The following is a 21,484-nucleotide window of genomic DNA, read 5'->3' on the forward strand; positions in this document are numbered from 1 at the left end:
TACAAAGAAATAAAACTCATTCTCAGTGTCTCTAATATTTTTTTATCACAGTGTACTAGATAAATATTAGTTTTACTGTTTTTTCATTTCCTTCATTATAACTGACAGTAAGAGAGTTTTTAATGTTTTGGCAATATTTTTTCAAGGTCATGGAACAGTGTTATTTTTCCTTATTGATGATTAGATCGCCAGGGCAACAAAAACATTTAAAAAAAAGAATATAGTTTTTTGGAGAAATTTTGATCTCAGTATATATAGATCTACCTCATTCTTTTTTATAATTGCATATTATTTTATGCACCATTATGGATATACCATAATTTACTTAACCCTTTTCTAGTAATGGATATTTAGTTTATCTCCACTTTTTCCCCCATTTGAAAGACTGCTGTAGTAAATCTCTGACAGATACTATCATTAGCTCCATTTAATGTATGAAGACAGTGACGAAAAAGTGAAATACCTGCCTAAGGTCAGGCAGTTACTAAGCTCAGAGCTGGCATTTGAACTTGAGACGGTCTAATTCCAGGCCCTTGCTTTTAACCACAATGATTTACAGCTCATCTTTTCTTAGAAGTATCTTTCAACAACAAAACAACAGCAGCGAAAAATAGTAGTAGAGTTTATTGAGCTAGGCACAATTCTAATGGCAAATCCATTATTATTATTATTATTATTATTATTATTAGTAGTAGTAGTAGTAGTAGTAGTAGTAGTATTAGCTAAACAGCAACCCTGTGAAGTAGGTACTGTTATCTCTGTGTTATCTTCGAGTAAACAGGAGGTCTAAGAAGGTTAGGGCACTTCAGGTTCCCACGGTGAGCTCATTGGAGGAACTGGGACTCAACAGGCGGCTGGCTGCAGGACCTTTGCTCTCACTCACCCTCTGTGTGACCTGGATCTGACTTGAGAAAGGTCTTTCATCACAAGCTGCTGTAGATTATCTTTTTGAACCTAACATATGACCTTGTTTTGGGGTTAGTTATAGCCCACATTTTTACTCACTGGAGGGTTTTTTTTTTGTTTTGTTACTTGCAAGTTTGATTAGCTTGCTGTCTACTCTGCCTTCAACCAACTTGTTGGTTAACTATTAGGCAAAGCCAAGGATGGCATTTCTTGGTTTGTCACTGGAGGTTTTCTCTGGGTTTAGCCAACAAGCAAATATTGAGTATGTCCCGATGCCATGTTCGGGCCTGGGGTTGGGAATCAAAAAGTGAATAAGACAGTTCCAGCCTCCCAGGGGCACAGTCTGTCCGGCAGGGGAGGAACAGTCTTGTAAATATACTCGTGAGTGCCAGAGTAGGAGTTTTACAAGAGTCCGGTGCGAGGCGAGAGGACAGAGGGGCTGACTCTGCCTGGAAGGCACTGTCAGGCAGGCTCCACAGAGGAGGTGACAGTGCCTTGGTTCTTGAAAGATGCAAAGACTTGGCTTGTTTGAGGACCCTGAAGTCCAGTGTAGCTTAAGTAGAGGGGGGGTGTTGGGAGGTGAAGGTACAGGTATTATGGCTGGGAGCTGAGGAAGACCACAGGAAGGAGTTTGCGTTTTATCCTGTTAGCCAATGGACATGTTTAAGGAAGAAAATGTCCTACTCAGATTTTCCTTTCGGTAGTTGACCCAGGATGTGTTGTAACAGATACGTACCATCTAGAAACCAGTTAGAAAACGCCCAAGAGCAAAGGGAACCAAGCAAGTGGCAGAAAAAGGGGAGATGGGAGTGGGAGATCTTTCCAAGATTGCTTCAGCGGGTGTGGGAGTGAGAGAGGCTGAGGATGACTGATTCAAGATTTATATCTGACAGCCTGGCTAGATGGTGATGTCATTGTCCGAGACTGGGGAGCAAGTGAGGAGAGCAGTGAGTTCACTTTGGTGCATGTTCAGCCTGTCCTAGATCCATTAAATAACATTGTTATTGGTCATTTATAACAATTGCAAGTATTTTCAAAATGCTTTGTCATCACACCCCCTTTTTCTTTGTCATCCCAAAGGTCTGGCAGGAGTTAGTTACTTTTATAGACGTCAAAGCCCCAATGGATCCGACCCTTGGCCTACAACTTAGTAACCCTGCTAAAACGGTATCAGACTAGTGTGCATGGCTTCACAGGGAACCCAGGCTAGGTCATGATGGTCCAGTTGGTGATGGTCCAATTCATGATCTGTTCCAGAACTTCGCCAGAGGCAGATGTGAAGTTGAGCAGTCCTTCTTATCAGCAATTCTTTTTACATATTGTTCCTGTTTCCTTGACTAAGCCGTGACCTCCTGGAATGCCCAAGTGTTTAGTCTGGTGCCTGGAGCACAGTGAATGCTGAGGAATCACATGCTGCCCAAAAGCAGGGCATTGCCCATCTCAGAACCAACCGTGGTTCTGGAACCACCTGCAGATTCTTTCTGTGATTCTTCCAAGATTGGCCTCTTTTAACTCAGTCATCCTCAGGTGATTATAAGTTGGTCTCGCTTGGATTTGAGATTTCCCTTGAATGTGTGTGTACATGTGGAGCCTGTTCCAGTCTGAAGAGCCTTCTCCTTCATCGTTAAAAAGAATGGAACATACTGGAGGTGAACATTCCCCCAAATCTGTCTCTGTGAGGGGCCCGCTTCCTCCTTGGTTCTTTCAGCTTTGCATATAGGTTTGAGGTACTCTTCCTGTGGTTCTTGCATGTTTACGAGTTCTGCTCATTCTGTGTCATGAGCCACAGAATGAGCCTGGGTCTGTCCTGGTTACAGGCAGTTTGCTCATGTCTTTGGATGCATCCTTTAATCTCGGAGCTCATCAGAGCTGCCCGTGCTGTGGCCTTGCCATCTGGGGTGTCTGCTTCTGGTTTCTTTTCTTTCTTTCTTTTTCTGCTTCTGGTTTCTTTTTCGGGGTTATGTGCTTTAGATGGTCACAATCCACGTGTTAAAGATCAGGGCATATTTTTCAAAATGCAGTCCCTTTTGGGATTTCCCTGTTCATCTGTTCCTTTGTGTCAACATCTGGAAGTCTAGGCTAACCAATTGTGTTTGTCCCCAGGTTTTTTCTTCTCTCCTTCTAACTCTCATATGACAAGGTTACTTCCTATTGTGGTATTCTTATTATTGTTTTTGTGAGCTAAAGTTATTTTATTTTTGTGGGTTTTTTGTTGTTGGTGGTGGTGGGTTTTTGTTTGTTTGTTTGTTTTTTACACAGTTGACTAGACTTTGCTCCCTGGTCAGAATTGGGTTTAGTGTTGTAGTTCCCTTCCTTGCATCCTTGGCTGTGTGAGAGGTAAACTCTTAGTAAAGCAAGGCAAGAATTTATCCGGTGTCTTGCTCTTAGCAGGAAAAGACTTAGCAGGACATCTCTTTCTCAGATGTCCTTGTGTCCACGCTGGGCAGCTCTGTCTTGTGTCTGGGCCTTTTTGCTAACTTTGTAGGAAAGATTGGTGTATGTCTTTTGCTTGACCATGTATTATTCTCCCATATGTTACCACTTACGGTTCTTTTTCCTTCTGTCCTCACTCGGCTATCCTTCACTCTCAGGTGAGTAGAACTGTGGAATTATTTTCAGGGGTGGTGGGTATGCATATATGAGTGTGTGTATGTGTGTGCGTGTATATACCGCCCTCTTGATTTATACAACCCTTCTCTTCTTCCACTGTCTCACCTCCCATTATTAGGTATACCAGTACTTGTCAGGAATCTTATTCCTTAAGTTGGGGCGATGAAGGTGAGATGGCATTTGTCATTCCCAATTAAAAATTTAAATTTGCTTTTAGCGGTTGTACAGGGTCAAATTGATGGAGTCTGCGTAGGTCAGAAGCAATGTTCCTGACCCCCTTCCGACTTAATTTCTCTTGGTAGTTTCTCCATCTCTGGATTTTCAAAAGTCATACCTAGATACTACAAAGAATGTGGCATTTTTCTTCCTGCCACTCAGGTTTTAGCGTAAAACCAACTGGAGAGTTCAGAGTGTTTCCTTCTTCCCCCATCTTCCCTGTGTCCTAGGGAGCGATGCCTCATGCTGTTGCAGGCCTCACCCGTAACTTTGTTCTGAGGTGCAGTCTGCCCTTTTCGTCTTCTGCACCGAGCTCTGTGCTGGGCTGACAGATTCACAGGTAACAGGGGAGAGGCCAGTGGACACAGCAGGCAGGGGAGACATTTAGGAACATGGGGACAGGGCAACAGTAAACTGATGTTAGCAGCTCAGGGTTTGGCAAAGCCTCCTTTGTAATGAAAACAAAAGAAAAGAACTGGGAGGTTAGAGGCTGAACTGGGTGTGAGTCTGGCCCTGTCACTTTCCAGCAGGGGGCCTTGGGCAGGTAACTGCACTGGGCTTGGTGGTCACACCCGTAAATGGAGCCAGCAGTCGACTGTTTCAGAGTCCTTAGGAGGCTGGCATATTGCTTATTTTCTATATATAAAGTGCACCTGACACATGCGGTGCAGAATACATGGAAATTCCTCTTTCTCTTTCGAAGTCATAATCATCTGCGAGAAGAAGCAGAACTATCTGTGTGCTCCAGTCTTTCAGTTTCCCACCCCAGACTCGGGGGAGCCTGCGCCCGCTGTGTTCGGTACCCACGCCGTGTAAGTCAGGAGTGGTGGTTTGGACCTTCGGCCAGCTTTTCATCATATTTTGGTTGAATTCTCCAGGAGGATGGCCAGGCCTTTCCATCAACTGAGTTACCCTCATACTTAGAGTTCACCAGGCCCTTCTTCCGCTGGCCAGCGTGGGATTCCCCGTCCCTGCTCACCTCCTTCTCTACAGGAAGGTTGGCTTGCATTGGGGCACATGTAACTGTGTCACTGCCAGGTCAGGGGTCAAGTTAAGGCCTGAGGCAAACTGCATGTTAGAATGTAAACCCTTGACTTAATTAAAAATGCATGCAGATGGTAAATATTTAAACAATAGAAAGATATAAAATGGAAAGAAAAAGGGAAAAAAGATAGTCTTCTCTCTAGTATCTACTGTACCCTAGTGGTTAACACTGTTAACATATTTTTTGGGGGTAAATTCCTCTGGAAAAATTTTAAGCATCCACAAGTCCATATATCTTTCCTCCCCCTGCCTTAAAAAACGAGCAAAACAACGATGACAACGAAACACCCAAATGGGATTGTATTTTATATTCTGTTTCGTATTTTATTTTTGGAAATTAAAAGAAAACACCAAAGAGGAAATTGTCAGCTATCTTACCACCATTTATAATTAATCACTGATTAACCTTTTGGTGTCTTTCTGATTATACCTTAAAAGTCAATTACATAATGTGTATGCAGTTCCATTAAAAAAATTAGAACATTAGCGTGAAGCTAACGTGTGTCCTGTTCTCTCTCTGCTTGCCCTTCGTTAACACCCCTTCTCCCCCGGCTGGGCGGCCTCCCTCCCACAGGCCTGCAGCCCGCGGCGCATGCCTCTCCGCCGTCCATCCCACTGGCTCCTTAGGGGCAGGTGGGTTGTTACCAGTTCCCCTTTGCCATTAAAATCACTTAGGAACACATCTGTAGGGTGATTTCCTAGCTGGGTAGGTGCTGGGTCCAAGGTTTGAACATTTACAGTTTTGATACATATGACCAACCGCCTCTAAAAATCCACTAGTTTATTTCCCTACTGATAATATGAGAGAGTGCCTTTTCCTTCCCAAATCTTTGCATAAACTTGGGAATTTTATTTTGTTATGTTTTTGGTCAAACATTTTGAAATCTTGCCATTCTGGTGAAATTGTGATCATTGTCTTTATAAACATTCTCTTGTAATGAGTTGCATCGAGTATCTTCCGTTTGGCCATCTGTGTTTCTTTGTCTTTGAAATAAGAATTCTTTGCTCACTTTTATTTTGGATCCTTAATCTTTTACAGTTGATTTGCCGGAGTTAAGTTAGCCTCTTACCCATCATGTGTTGCAAACATTTAAAAAGTATTGTCATTGGCAGTGTGAGTTTTAAGGCGCTGGCCTGTTCGTTGAACCTCGGTCCTGTGTGGCCCCCCCGGGAAGTCCTGGAGATTGCGGGCGGGGACCCCAGGAAAGGTTTGCTCATCTTCTGGGCAGAGTGGCGTGGCTGTTTAAGGCTTTTGGAACTGGATTCCCCGTTGGGAGTTTTAGCTTTGTTTTGGGTGGGGATTCCTCCCTCCCCCATCACATGAATGAAAGTCAGTAGCAAGTAGAGGCTTTTACCTTCGAATCAAGTGTTTGGGGATATGTGCAATATGAGGGACCCCAATGATGTACTTCTGTGTATCTTTTATTATGGTGACCTTCTGAGGTTAAACAAATCTGCGAGATGTATGTTTAGACCAGTTTCTAGGGGAGGACCACCCGTTGCTCCTCACTGAGCTTTGCAAGGTTCCGGAATGGGGCGCACTCCCACCCCCAGTAGGTGTGGAGGGAAATCGTCATTTCAACCAAGACGTAGCTGTCTGTCATCTCCTGTGTGCCTGAGCTGGGCTGGATGAAGAGGGACCTGCGACACGCTCCCAGCCTTCGGGCAGTCTGTAATTTGGGGAACGAGACCCCCCACCACCAGTGCTGACTTGGTGGCAGCTCCCTATTTCCTTTGCAGCATAAAGCACGATGTGCAATTTAAAAAAGACACACAAAACACACCCACTGGTTTATTGTGTACCTCGCGCACTAAAGTGTAAGTCCCAGGAGGGCACAGGCCTTCCTGTCATGCTCTCCGTTACATCCCAGCACCTCCCACACCAGCGTGTGGCACATCCTGCATGCCCCTGGCACATCCTGCATGCCCCAGGTTTTGCTGAGGAACGGCATTCTGGGAAGGTGAGATCGAGTACTGCGTGTGCTGTGTCTCCTCCCCATGTCCCTCCCTGGCTTCAGGTCCAGGGATGGAGGCAGAGGTGATAAGCGATGTAAGGACATTGTGTCCTGGTCCTGTGGCCTCGTGAGCTCACACCTTCCTTTCCACTAGTACAGGGCTGTGGGGGACCCAGCTTCCCAGGGTGTAGGCGGCAAGATCTTTGAGATTGAATAGCTGCACTCAATTCTCCTTACCACCTCCCCAGGTCCTGAGCTGATTTCTTGCTCAGGACTCCGAGATTCTAGGTCCATAGACTTGGCGAGGCCGAGTAGTGTGGCAGAGCTGCCTGGAAGCCCCGAGCTGCTCCCTGGCCATATAGGGGTGTGGATGACAGCCTCTGATTAAAATTTGGAGAGCTAAGCTTCTTTGCCTCTTTAAAAAGTACATGTACTAATTATAAATCACCATTAAATAAAGATATATTTACCATCAACATGTTACAGAGTATGAATGCTCTTCCTGTTATAGATATACACACATACTATGTATGTCTATGTGCATATATATGCACAGATATAAATAAATATACAGAGAGTACTGGACTGTACATAAGGCTTTGTAACTTGCTCTTCCATTTACTGTCAGATACTTTTTGATAAATAAATTTAAGGAAATTATAGATTGGAACTTGTGCTGCAAAAGAAAAAAATAGACAATGACAACGATGGTGACTGAGAAGCTAATAGAGACTTAGGAATCCATTTCTAGTAAATATTATTCTGAAGCCTCATCTGAAAGATTATAGATTGATAGATAAATCATAGATAAATCTCTTGCTATTGCTGGGCACTCAACTTGTTAGCCATTTCTAGGTGAGGTAAACAACTATTGGGATACACACACACACACACACACACACACACACACATCCTTAGAGCTCCATTAGTACCTTTAGTACCTGAGGATAAAATTCTAACAGTAATTTCAAGCTCCAAGGTTTGCACTTTAAGGCATATGTCCATTTCAGCCCCCACTTTCGGCTGTTGTACCATAGCCCTGGACACATCTGTGCCCTTTGCCTTGCCATGGGTGGTGGGCAGGAGGCTCTGGGAGCAGTGAGAATGGAGTTCATATTCCAGCCCTGCCACAGGCTACTGGCTGAAAGGCCTTGAACTAATCGCTTAGTGCCTCTGAGCCTGAGTTTTGCTATTTATAAAATAGGATGCTTCCTCTTGGGGTGGGTGTGAGGATGGCGGTTCCACATTCCAACTACTGACACCCCAGTAACACAGAGCACTCCCGGGAGCAGGCCCCCTGCTCCTCTGGCTCTGAGGCTGCCAATGTCCGGCTGCTCTGTGCTGAGGTTGCGCCATCGCCGTGCAGCAAGCCTCCTTCTCAAGTCCTCCTTTCTCCGACCTGGAGAAGCGTCCAGGTCAGCCTCAGCCCTCTCCATGTGGGGCAGGTTGGGGGATGTGCCTGCTAACTTGCTGGGCGTGCAGAGGCTGCCTTGTACAAGGAGCACTGCACACCTGCCACACAGCGCCTGATGGACTTTTGGACTTTTGCATCACTCTTGGCACCGGGTCAGTCTTGGGAAGGGATGGCTTCCTCCCTCATTACATTGCAGCCCGCCCCAGCTGTCCAGTTTAGGTGGTATAGAGAGGGAGCAGGAGAGCTCAGGGCTAGGATGCCAAAGCCTGCTTCCCTCCCGGTGTTCTGGGTCCCCCGCTCTGCCCAGTGCTAACACCCTAAATGAGGTGGGCAGGAGTGGGATTCCAGCTCCCCACCCCAATGGGACTCTAATAGTGGGGGAGGCGGGGTGGGGCGGGGGAGTGGGCAGAATAACCATCGCAAACCCTAGTGCAGTGCTTACCATGTGCCAGGAACCATTCTTGGTCACTCACATAACACGTGTGTGTTCATTGGTTGAATGTGGACAGGTAGTTACTGTCCTGTTTAACAGATAGGAAACTGAGGCACCAAGGGATGAAGTGGTGGTGGAGCTTGTGCAGGGGATGCTCCCATGGGGCTTGGCTTCTTCCTCCTGTCCTCATGTCTGCCTCGCTGGTGAGCAGGCCTCAGGCCCGGCCTGTTGCTTCTCTTTGCCCTGGCTCTGCTCGGCTTGGGATGCTGACCACGCTCCAGTCTTCCCGTGTGGACGCTTGCGGGGAAATTGGTGGGGAGATAAGTGGGACTGTCCTGCCTCCCTCCAGGTTCTGGCAAAGACAGAAAGGCAGGGCACCATATTTTGGGAGAGCTCCCATATCTCCGTTATTGCCACCCTCACCCTAGAGGTCCCCCCAGATAATGGACTCTGTGGCCTGCTCCCTGGCCCTGCCACACTGGTAGGCGGGCTGCAGCCGGGCCCATGCAGCACAAGGCAGCAATCAAGAGCATCTCAGACGCAAATGTGGAGGGAGGAGGGAAGTCACGGTATCTGCTCCAGGTTTAGCCTGCGCTTAAAATACTTCACAGGCTTCCAGGCATTCCTTGCCTAAGAGCCTGTATGGCTTTTTACTGGGAAGACACTTTCTCCCTTCAGATTCAGGCCCGCAGGGCTGTAGGGGCCGCCTGTGTCCTTTTTCACACCCAGGTCCCCTCTTGGCTTCTGGTTGAACCTGCCACCGCATCTCTGCTGGTTGCCCTGTTAGCACCTCGGGAATCCTGTTTTCTCTCCTTGTCCCTTCTCTCTGGCTGAGCTCAGGCGGCTCCCCGCTGTTCTTTACTTAGCCCGGTACTCCAGATTAGCACATTCTTGATTTCCTCTCTCCAGGCGCTCTGCACGCCACAGCTGTCCACCAAGCCTCTTTGGCTCTTCCTGGCTCTGCCCTGACGTCAGCCAGCCTGCCCTCCTGACTGATCTGAAGGTCTTGCTTTCATTGCTTGCGTTGGTTTTCATAGCCATTCAGGGACTTCCGATAAGCATGCGCCTGGATGTCAGTTACCAGTCTTCATGGGAAAATTTGATTATGTTTCTCTTAGAATGGAAAAGCGCTACCCTTTCCACCATGTACTTATTTGTTAAATTGAATGCAGTTTGATAGATGAGGACACCCTTTTCAGAAATGTAGATTGGTTTCCCTGACACAAGCTGGGACGTGCAGACCTGGGACGCCAGTTGTGTGTGATTCCAAGGCCAAGTGTGTTATATACAGTGGGGCCTTGACTTACGAGTTTAATTCCTTCCGAGACCGAGCTCGTTAAGGAGCTCGTTAACTCAAATTACTCTATCAACTCAATGCAAAAAATCGGCTGAGAGACAGCTGGCATCTCAAAAAACTCATTAGTCAGGACACTCGTAAGTCAAGGCCCCATTGTACTAGGTCCATCAGCTCCCCTGCAGCTGGAGAAATGTGTGTGAGCCCGGAGATGGAATGTGCCTGGTGCCACATACACTAACGTGTCTAAGGCGGAAGGAAAGGAGCTTGGAGTGTGCGCTCCAATTTCAGGAGGGGCTGGGGGCGTGCTCTTGGGTTTGGCCTTGTTGCTTCTTCACTTAGCACAGTTCTGGTTGGTTAGAGCTTGGAGCTGGTTCCCAGGGGGTGGCCACCAGGCTACAGACAGAAACCCAGCCTACAGTCCTGCTGATGACTTGTGCTGGTAACCCACGTGCTCCAGCCGCAGCACAGATGTGATGGAGAGGCCCCTGTGCGGTGGCAGCTGTGCTGTGGGCTCAGGGACGAGTGCGCGGTAACAAAACACTCTCAGAGGCAGTATTGCATTAGTTGCTTACAATGGCTCTAGGAGGGAGGAGACCAGGTGGGGATTAGCCCCCCTAATTTACAGCTGCGAAACAGACATAGAAAGGTAAGGACCTCTGCAAGGCTATGATGCAACCAGAAATTGATCCATGACCTCATATTGCCTCTGAGTAATTTGACAACTTGGTTTCTTCTTCTTTGAGCCTTAACTCCTATGTGCCTATAGGGGGCGATAGAGGTCTTTCCCAGTTGGCTGCTCTGAAAACGATTGCTCCTGAATCCTTGGAACTTGTCAGTCTTACAGCACATTATCTCAGTGGGTTTTAAGTATTTTCTGTCCACCTTCCTAGTGTGTCCCCCACCCCCAGCCCGAGTTCTTTCAGATCAGGAGCCTTCTATTTGGTCTTGACATCCAGCACAATGTGTGGCCCATAGTAGGAGCTCACTGAGCGCTTGTGGAATTGCTACATGCACATAAAGGCAGCCAGTGCCGCCTCCGACTCCGCATAGAGCTCGGGAAAGGAAAATACACTCTTTTCCTGGTCCATCCAAATGAATGAAGTTGAGGGTGGCAGAACCCAGGGCCTGTGCAGTGTCCTCATATGGCCACTAGGTGACAGTGTGACCCCATGGGGACCTTGCCTCTTGCCTGCTCAAGACTGAACTAACTGGACACCTGTTGCCTCTGCAGTCCCTCTGCGGTTGGCGGTCTGAGACTGACAAGTCTCGGCCTCCATCTCTTCTCTGAAAGTCGTGTAGTGTATTACAGCACAAATGGCGTGGGCTTTGCAATCCACCAGCCCTGGATTCCAACCTTGGCTCTGCCTTCCCCCGAATCTGAGCCTGGGACCCACTATTTCTCCGAGCCTCGGTTCCCTCACCCTGTAACATGGCGATTACTGTAAAATTAGAAAAGGCCGAGCATATCATGGACCACAGCATAGAGGAGTGCTAGTTTATTGTTGGAAATCCCCGCGTTTGCCTTTCAGCGCCCCCTCTCATCTGCTCCATCTTGGCCATCTGATCCTACTCACCAAGCCTCACCCGCTTTCCAGCAGCAGGTGCCTTAGCTCGCCCCCCAGCCCAGCTCCGCTCCCTCTTGGTCAGCCCTGATTCCCGCTGTTTTCCTCTGCTGTCAGCCTCCCCTTCTGCCTGTCCAGTTCCTGCTTAGCCCAACTCCCTCCTCCCACCCCAGCCCTCTAACTGCCCAAAGAAGTTGGGTGTGTACTGTAGTGCTAGTCTTGACTTCCCACGGTTGGTCAGTCTGCGAGGGTCCTTATCTTAATTATTTTGGCATCTGCACTGTGCACTTGGCAGACATTCTGTAATGAGAATGACGACTGCTGTTACTGAGCACTGCCAGGCACTCTGCTAGGCATTGTGCAGGATTTTTCATTTAATCCTCACAACAGATTTATCCCCATTTATAAAGGGATGTGTCAGGATACCTCTTACCACAAAGAAGCCACGAGGGACGTGTGGTGGTATCAGCAAGGATCCAGGCAGGTGCCACCTCTCCTGGTTGTCTTCCTCAGTGTGTTGGCTCATCCTCTTAGGCTGTTCCCCTATGGCACCAAGGTGACTGCCTCGGTCCCAGGTGCCATATGTGAGAGAGGTGATGTATGATCCCTGCGCTCCCTTTAAGAGGCCTCTCAGCAGATCTCCTACAAAGTTCTTGGCCAACATTGGTCTTAGGCTTATTCCCAAGCCAGTCACTAGTGAAGGGCCTGGACATAAGGAGACTGGCTTGGACTAGTCAAGGTTCAGCCCCTGAGACTCATGAGACGCATGTGGGATCCAGGCTCCTTTAATGCCCCTGGCCACCTGGTCCATGAAAGAAGGGGGGATGTGAATGGGGCTTGGTGCGGTAAATAACTCGCTCAAGGTCGCAGACCTCATAGGAACCTGGGTTCTAAATACATTGCGCTGACCCCGAGGCCACCTGTTGGTTGAATGAAGTATCACAGGTAGAAAGGACTTGCTCAGGATTTGGTGTGCTGGGGTTGAGGGGTCGTGGAGGTACCTTTGCTTATAAATTCTTGAGTTTCTCCATGTTGGATTGGGTTTCCTCAGCCTGTCTTGCTCCCAGACCTTCTTTATCCCCGTCTTTCAGTGCCTCGCTGTTGCCTGCCTCCTACAGTGGACTCTGTGCCTTTAGTTGGGTAGACTGTCAGGCACCACGGGGTCATTTGGGGTTTCTTTTAGAGCAGACAGGGGAGCTAAAAAGCTCCAAGTCGGCATTTAGAAGAAGGAGCTGCAGGGAAAATGCCAAGGAGACTGGCTTGGTAGGGGGTCAGTGGGAGTGGGGAGTTTATGGCGCATTGGTGGGATGCCAGCCGGCATGTGGCAGGGCCTCGGAAGAGACCCATGTGGAGCAGCAGCCGGCTGCCCCCTCCTGAGACAGCGCAGTTATTCGGATGGCTGTTTGCCTTGTAGATGCTGCAGGACTGCCCCAAGGCCCGGCGCGAGGTGGAGCTGCACTGGCGGGCCTCCCAGTGCCCACACATCGTGCGCATCGTGGACGTCTATGAGAACCTGTACGCGGGGAGGAAGTGCCTGCTCATCGTCATGGAGTGGTGAGCAGCCTGCGGATCTGTTTCTGGCCCCGCCTCCCACTCCCTGCCCAGGCCCCTCATGGATTTTTTGGCGGAGGGGGGGTGATGGAGAGTGGTGGGGTGTGTTCCCGAGACCTGACCATGGCTTTGTTTCAGCTTGGATGGTGGAGAACTCTTCAGCCGAATCCAGGACCGAGGAGACCAGGCGTTCACAGAAAGAGGTAGGAAGGGTCTGTTGGGGGACAGGCCTCGGGCAGGCAGGGCAGCGGGTGACTGAAGCGGACCTTCCGCAGTGCCTGCCCTCGGTGCGGCCTGCTGAGGCTCCTGCCTCCTCCCGCTCGCTGCCAGGGCTGCCATCTCCTCTGAGCCCAGGTGGCTGAGTTTGCAACCCTAATGACACACCGTGTGACTTTCTTTCCTCTCCTCCACAGAAGCTTCAGAAATCATGAAGAGCATCGGTGAGGCCATTCAGTATTTGCACTCAATCAACATCGCTCATCGGGATGTCAAGGTACCAGCTGTTCATCACCCCGCCCCCTCCCAACTCAGGCGCTGCTGAGGGCGCATGGAAAGGGTGCCAGAATCGTCCTGCCCGTCCCCTTGCTGCCTGGTTCCTGGCGGCAGGGTGGGGTAGGGTGGGACAGGGTGCTATTCTCTGCTCCACAGAGCCTGCCCTCTCTGGGCAAACCCCCAAACCCAGTCGGAAGCCCTGTGGTCCTCAGGCGGCACTGCCCAGCCACACCTGTGGTTTCTCTGCCCTGTGAATTCACTGCTGGTCTGTCATTAGCCTCTTATCTCCAAGCTCCGGGAAGGCAGGGAGCTAGTCATGGCTGATGGTGTGCAGATCACTGGGGCCCGACAGATGGCTGTGGGCGAGGGGGGAGGGAAGTCATCTTTACCCTTTTGATCTCTGATAGCCCTCATGCAGGAGTGCTGTTTTTCTGCCTCTCTCTGTAGCCCGAGAACCTCTTATACACCTCCAAAAGGCCCAACGCCATCCTGAAACTCACCGATTTTGGCTTTGCCAAGGAAACCACCAGCCACAACTCGTTGACCACTCCTTGTTATACGCCTTACTATGTGGGTAAGTCCGGGGAAGGCCAGGCTCGTCCTCCCCCTGAACTTCTGCCAAACCCTCCTCTTCCGGCCTTGGAGCCAGAGGCCCCAGGAGAGGCGTGTCCTCTGGCCCTGTGTGGCGCTGGTTCCATGTGACCTGAATGGAGTAGGGCTCGTCAGAGATGGGCTGGGGTTGGGGGGTCCTAGGACACTACCTGAGGCCACGGCAGGGTTTTGTGCACATGGGCACTTTCCCGAGAGGAGCTGTCACCTCCATCAGATGCCCAGTGGTCTGGCACCCAGATTTGGCTCTGGCGCCCAGCTCACTGGCACAGGATAAATTCTCAAATGTGTTTGTCAAAGTAAATGGACATCGTGCGTCTGAAAGGCTCTTGCCAAGAATTACCTTATCTTAAGATTCTAGTCCTAAGTTCCACTGGGAGGAGGGTCTTTGCTCTCCTCCTTCAGCTCCGGGGCTGGGTTATGGCTGTTCCCCTCCCTCCCGCAGCTACAGTCCCATCATGACGGGCTGATGGTCTGGGCTGGGAGCATCATTTGCAGAGAAACTGGGGTAGATCCGCGTGTTCAAGGGCCAGGCCCATCCACACTGACCTTTGGTTTGCAGCTCCAGAAGTGCTGGGCCCAGAGAAGTACGACAAGTCCTGTGATATGTGGTCCTTGGGTGTCATCATGTACATCCTGTGAGTGTGCCGGGAGGGACCCCAGGTCGGGGCTGGGCCGAGGTGGGAGGAAGCCTGCTCCTCTCTGATCGAGAGGAAGAGGTGAGGGTTAGCATTCCCCTTCTGGATGGGGATTCCCTGGGAATCTCCTGCACGCCCCCCTCCCTCAGTGCTAGTGGATCTGAGAGCTAAGTGATGATTGGAAACTAGCCGGTGGGCGGGGAAATGTGTGGTTTGGGTACTTGGTATGTAGGAATCAGGGCCCTGTCCTGAATTTCTGTACCGTGCCTGAATCAACGAGTCCTCATTTGCCCGTGACCTTTACAAGAAGTCTGCTTCTCATCCTGTTCCTGGTGCAGGGCCCCTAAATAACACCAGCTCTGTCCCTCTCTCTGCTTCCCTCGGCTCAGGCTGTGTGGGTACCCGCCCTTTTATTCCAACCATGGCCTTGCCATCTCTCCGGGCATGAAGACTCGCATCCGAATGGGCCAGTATGAGTTTCCCAACCCAGAGTGGTCAGAAGTATCAGAGGAAGGTAAAGAGCCATGTGTGCCAGTGTGTGCACGTGTGTGCGCGTGCGCGAGTGTGTGTGGGAAGGAGCAGGAGAGGGAGTGGGGCCCTGACTGTCTGTGTCCCTGTGTCCCCCCCACAGTGAAGATGCTCATCCGGAACCTGCTGAAAACAGAGCCCACTCAGAGAATGACCATCACGGAGTTCATGAACCACCCCTGGATCATGGTGAGCCCGGCCGGCGGCCAGAGAGGCCTGGGTCTCTGGGGACTGTCCCTGGGGGCAGGGCTTAGCCAGGGCTCTGCCCAGCCCAGGTTTCACTTGGACCCTGTTCTCTCCCCTCAGCAATCAACAAAGGTCCCTCAAACCCCACTGCACACCAGCCGGGTCCTGAAGGAGGACAAGGAGCGGTGGGAGGATGTCAAGGTGAGGAACCACGGGCCGAGAGGGCGCGGGGTGCCTGGCGGTGCTGGCCAGGGAGGATTTGGTTCTGCATTCTCTCACGAGAGGTTTCTGTTACAAGAACAGCGAGTCTGAGCCACTTCCCTGACCAGGTTGGGGCAGAGGAGTCTGTGTTCCGGCCTAAACTCGGGGGCTGTTTCCTATAAGCTCTCTATTCCCTGGGTCTCTAAAAGGGCCTCAGAGGTACTATCTTCTCATTTTGCAGATGAGGAAACAGGCCCAGAGAGGGGAGTGACCTGTTCAAGGTCACACAGCTAATGACTGGCGGGGCAGACTCTTCCTGCGGGGCCCCTGGAGGGCTCTCGGAGAGCGGCAGCAGCGGAGGCGACTCAGTTGACCCAGCCCAAGGCTGAGGCCGCTTTTGGTCCTGGACCTACTGACCAGCCTGCCGCTTCTCTCTGCTCTGGTTGCCCTCATCCTGCCTTTATTTGTTTTTTTAAATATATTTTTATTGATCTCAGAGAGGAAGGGAGAGGGAGAGAGATAGAAACATCAATGATGAGAGAATCATCGATCAGCTGCCTCCTGCACGCCCCCCACTGGGGATCGAGCCTCAGCACCTGCCCGGGATTTGAACCGTGACCTCCTGGGGGTGCCCAACCACTGAGCCACCCCCGCCAGGCTCACTCTGCCTTTACCTATGTCTCTCACATCTCTGTTGGTGGAACCCTTTCCCCAGGAGGAGATGACCAGTGCCTTGGCCACAATGCGTGTCGACTACGAGCAGATCAAGATAAAAAAGATAGAAGATGCCTCCAACCCTCTGCTTCTGAAGAGGCGCAAGAAGGCTCGGGCCCTGGAGGCGGCGGCCCTCGCTCACTGACCACTCAGCTGGCCTTCTCCGCCGGAGGACAAGCAATAACTCGACCTGAATCTGTTTTTTAAATGAAGACACAGGCTGCCCACTGCTGCCTCCCTCTTCCTCGGCTCGCGGAGCAGGGGTCCCGGGAGAGGCTGACTCCTGCCTTCGGCTCTGGCCGCCGGAGGGAGGGCCGGGGTCTGGAGGGTGTGCAGAGGAGGGAGCAGATGCTCTTGAACCTGTGCTCAGTCTGCAGTTTGATCATGATTTGACTTAGGATTTTTATGAAACTTCTTTTATTGTCCTTTCCTCCTCCCCCCTCCCCCCAAGCCCCTTCCTCTTGTTAAAGGGTATTTGTGGAAACTGTTGTAGGGAGTGTCCCTGTGTCGTCCCGTCTGCCCCGTTTCCCCACTACAGCCTCAGCTCCCCGCTGGCCGAGGCACCTGGCGCTCAAGGCCATGGAGGTCTGGGGCCAGGATGCCACCACCTCCTACTGGATCCCTCGACATCACCAGTGTGCCAGACGGATAGGAGTGAGTGACTGTGTGTGTGTGTGTGTGTGTGTACACGCGCCCGTGCATGTGTGCCTAGGACTGCGCATTTGTGGGGCCAGGGACAGGCCGGGCTGCATAAGGAGGGCCCTGCTGTGGCTCAGGAACCTTCTCCCTCCTTGGCCTGTCCCGCCCCGCCTGTGGTGAGCCTGCCACGGTGCCTGGAAGCCTGTCCAGACTAGGAGCCTGGCCTGCGTGCCTGTCTCTTGTTAACTGGTCCGGGAGGTGGAGAGGAGTGACTTAGCACTGGCCCAAATCAGGAAGACTGGACCCCCCCCCCCCACTCCCCTCTTAGTGCTGGTCCTAGTCCTCTGAGGCGCTCATCTACCGAGTAACCTCTGCTTCCCCTTCCTGCCTTTGTTCACCCATTTCTTATTTGTCTTACATTTTTAGCCATTTCTCCGCAGGCCTCCTCTCAGCTCACCGGGGTGAACCTGGGCACTTTACACGGGACACAGCTTCTGCGCTTTGCCCTGGGCCCTGGTGTTGGGCAAAGGCAGCACCACCCTTGTGGCCTCCCACACATTTCCATTGTGTGGCCTAGTGGGTGGGGGGTCTTCACACCAAAGATGCCCCGACTCTGCCCCGACCCATTAGCCACTCCCCCCACCCCAAGCAGCTTGGCTTCATGTGTCCAGGCCAGTGAGGAGCGAGGAGCAGCGTGGGGAGAGGTCCCTTGGGGTGGGGTGGGGTGGCTGTAATACTTCAGTTTTCATCTCCCTCAGGGCAGGGGGGGCACTCAGGTCTTCTCTGCCCTGGGGAGGGCTCCAGTGCCTGCAGCGCCTCCGTGTCTGATGGTGTGTCCAGCACTTAGATTGTTGTAAATTGTTGTTTTGTATGAGCGAAACTGTCTTTACTAAACAGATTTAATAGTTGAAAGGTTTTCTTTCTCTTTTTTCATGGGCCTTAGGCCTTGACCCCCCACCTCTCCTCTTCCCACATGTGGAGAGTGGTTCTATGGGCTGGGAGTCCTGGGAGAGGAGGGGAGGGGAAGGAATAGGAAGGGAGGGGAGAAGACTGAATGGAGGGGACACGAGGGGACGAGGGGACGAGGAGAGGAGGGCCTTCTGGGCGAGCAGCAGCCAGCGCCTGCCCTGTCGACGCCTGGCCAGGTGGGTCTGGTGCAGGGGTATAATGCTGCTCTCCTTTGGAGCAGGGTGGAGGTGCCAATAAGGGCTGGGGAGCCCATGCCCTTTTGCCAAATACCGAATCAGGAGTCAAGTTGCTTCTTGGCACACGATTCTTTCACCTCTTTAGCCACAGCCAGACATTGGCACCCTCAGCCTAGCCAGGCCGACTGGCGTGGGGGTCTAGGGAGTCTAGTGATAGTAATTTGGTTCAAATCCTCAGAAAGAGACCAGGGGAGCAGGTGGGTGTAGTTCCTGAAGGTTCCAGCAGGGGGAGGTAGGGGTCAGGCAGAAACAGGTCAGAGCTGGAAGGGGCCTCAGGGTGCATGTGACCCATTCCTCCCAGTTCACAGATTAAAAGCTGAGGCTCAGAGTGGGACTTGAGATCACATGATGACTTGGGGTGTGGCAGGGCCACACTGCTCCCTCCCAGGCGGACAGTGAGTGCATCCCGGACAGTGTCACGTGTTCTCATGATCCTCGGAGCTGTGTGTGTGTGGGGGGGTGGGGGGGTGGGGCGGGTGGGGAGTGGGGGAAAGGTGAGGCCGGTGGCTATCCCTGCTTTGTGAGTGAGTGAATGATGGAGAGGGTGAAGGGACCTGCTGGAGGTCGGGCTAACGGGCTTGGACTGGAACTCAGGATCCCAAGGCCTGGAGGGCCTCTAGCCGCAGACCATGTCTCCTGCCCAGCGGGGAGGCCTCCTTACCCTCGGTCATGGGTGGATCACGTCTCCTCCATTCAGACCCACGGGCACAGGCGGTGGTCCCTGCACGACTCCTGGAAGGACAGCCGGGGTTGGCTCCCATCTTGAAACCACTCATCCCTCTGGAAACCACTGCTCACATGAACCAGCGTCAGCTTTAGCTTCCAGAGAAATTGAGCTTGTGAAGGTGTCAGCAGTGACAGGAACCGGGGGAGGGGGAACAGGGTGGCAGAAGGGACTTGGGGGGAGAGGGGGAAGGGCGTTGTCAGCCGGTGATGTCTGGGAGGCTGCATTAGTGTTCTGTTGCTGTTACCATACATTTCAGGATTTAAAACCGCACACAGGTGCTATCTACAGCTCGGTGGGTCGGAGGTCTGATAGGATCTCACTGGCTAAGATCCAGTCTCCGCAGAGCTGCATTCCTTCGGAGGCTGCAGGAGAGTCTGTGGCCTTATCTTTTCCAGCTTCCAGAAGCTTCCTCATTCCCTGGCCCATGGCCGCCTCCTCCGTCCTCGAAGCCAGCACAGCACATCTCTGACCCTCTGTTACCACTCTTCTCTGACCTAACCAGGGAGGAGTCTCCACTCCCAAGGACCCGAGTGATGGGATTGGGCCTCCCCAGATAGTCCAGGAGGCCCTCACCCTGAATCCTACCTGCAGAGCACTCTGTCCATGGAAGGCGACTCAGGTCCAAGGATTGGGATGTGGGCACCCAGGGGCCACTGCGCCACCACGCCCGTCTCAGCCCTCTCACCTCTTGCCCTACACGCTGACAATGAGTTTTGCTTCCTCCTCTGGGTGAGCCCAGCTCAGGACACTTTTGTGGCCAGTGAGGATGGGCCTGAAGTTGGCATTCAGGGAAGATGGCTGGGTGAGCGGGTCTTGCCTTTCCACTCTCCCCCATGCACGCTGGCCTGGCCCCCTGATGCCCTCCCTGCCTCTAGGGGAAACTTAACCTCTTTCTGCTAAACCCCCAGATGGGATGAGCGTGGAATGTTTGTGGCCTGATGGGTGCAGGGGTACAGGGCGTGGTTCTTGAACACCCTTAAGAGGTGTGAGATGCAAGAGGGCTTAGGGACACCCGTAGGCACCTACTGAGCACGAGTTCAGGTTGCCCAGTACCCTGATCTTCGCAGTCATGAAAGCTCTCGGAGGTAGTCTAGCAACCTCAGAGCAAACAACCCCAGAGAAGAAAACGTCTCTGCCAAGCCTCACAGCTAAGCAGAGGGGAATCAAATTGGAAAAAATATCTGACATCCTCTTGCTAAGGATGGGGTGGGGGAAGGGCAGACACAGACTGGATTCCTCTCCACTGAGTAGAGTTTCCTCTTCAATGAAACCGGGGTGACATTCCTATGCCCTGTGACCATTGTGAGAAATTCAAGGAGATAATTTAAATTCTTTGTAAGGTGCTAGGTGTCAGGTGGCCTTTATCACAGTTAGGGTCCCACCCTCAGGTGGGCTGCCGTGCCCAGAGGGCACAGGGAACCCCAGGTTTGGACAGGGCCAGTGGTCTAGGTGGGCTCTCTGCTCCTGCCCTTATGTTGAGGGCCTGTCTCTGAGTCTTGGGTGAGACTGTTGGGTTGGCAAACAATAACAGTAAATTTGGGGTTTTCCTCTGACTGGGTTAGAGGCAGGAAATGCGGAGGGCTGTGGATGACGAGTGGGTAGGTCTGTCTGCTCAAGGTGTGAAGGAAATTCAGTTATTCAAGGGTGGCAGTCCTATCTACTGTCGGATGTAAACAAACCTGCTGGGCACCCCCCCCCTCCCCTAGTGGCTGGAGTTGGCACGTAGGAGCACTGGGGGCAGCCTCTGTGCCCTCAGCCCTGGAATCCAGCCCCCCCCCCAGCTCTTTCTCTTGAAGCCCAAGTTTGGGGGCCTCAGCCATCAAAAGGGGAGTCTGGCCGAGTGTGGGAGTAGCCAGTCACTTGGAAGGGACACCGGGGTCCAGCTCTGGGGGGTCCTTGTGGTGAATTCATCGACCTCTCCTCTCCCTGCATCCAATCCATCAGGCTGGTGTAAAGAGGCCTACCCACTAACTCACTACACACCCAGGCACTTACGTATGCACTACGCATACGTGTGAGGCCTGGTTCCTGCTTGGTTCCTAGTCAGCAAGACACAAAACACGTGTGCAGCAGCGAGAGGCCTGGTCCTTTCTCTGCATCCATGGCATGGGCACACTTTGTGGTCTGAATCGACCCGTTTGAAACTGCTCCACACAGTGAGGGGTGTGCAATCCAAGCCCAGGGGGCCCAGGGCAGCCTCCTAGGGCTCTAGAGCAGCGGTTCTCAACCTGTGGGTCACGACCCCTTTAACGGTCGAACGACCCTTTCATAGGGGTCGCCTAAGACCCATCCTGCATATCAGATATTTACATGATGATTCATAACAGTAGCAACATTACAGTTATGAAGTAGCAACGAAAATAATTTTATAGTTGGGTCACAACATGAGGAACTGTATTTAAAGGGCCAGAAGGTTGAGAACCACTGCTCTAGAGGCTTTGAAATAGGAGAGATGAGTGAGGTCAGTAGGAGTGGGCCCGGTGTCCTCATTTTACAGATGAAGCCCTCATGTCCATGCCTTGTTGGGGATAATATCTGTCCTCCTCGCACCCAAGCA

At 51.7% G+C, this 21,484-nt stretch overlaps 1 protein-coding gene across 1 annotated transcript in view; it reads left to right on the plus strand.

The window, feature by feature from the left end:
* Positions 1-17,907, plus strand: part of MAPKAPK2 (MAPK activated protein kinase 2) — a 43,237-nt gene extending 25,330 nt beyond the window's left edge. Inside the window, exons 2-10 of the mRNA XM_059674133.1 lie at positions 12,852-12,991; positions 13,127-13,191; positions 13,402-13,481; positions 13,928-14,054; positions 14,652-14,727; positions 15,117-15,241; positions 15,359-15,444; positions 15,562-15,642; positions 16,358-17,907. Of these exons, the coding sequence (XP_059530116.1) occupies positions 12,852-12,991; positions 13,127-13,191; positions 13,402-13,481; positions 13,928-14,054; positions 14,652-14,727; positions 15,117-15,241; positions 15,359-15,444; positions 15,562-15,642; positions 16,358-16,501 (924 nt within the window). The 3' untranslated portion in view covers positions 16,502-17,907. The remainder of the gene's footprint in view (positions 1-12,851; positions 12,992-13,126; positions 13,192-13,401; positions 13,482-13,927; positions 14,055-14,651; positions 14,728-15,116; positions 15,242-15,358; positions 15,445-15,561; positions 15,643-16,357) is intronic.
* Positions 17,908-21,484: the final 3,577 nt, after the last annotated feature.

Source organism: Myotis daubentonii, chromosome 18 (assembly GCF_963259705.1).
Source record: "Myotis daubentonii chromosome 18, mMyoDau2.1, whole genome shotgun sequence".
Lineage (NCBI taxonomy): Eukaryota > Metazoa > Chordata > Mammalia > Chiroptera > Vespertilionidae > Myotis > Myotis daubentonii.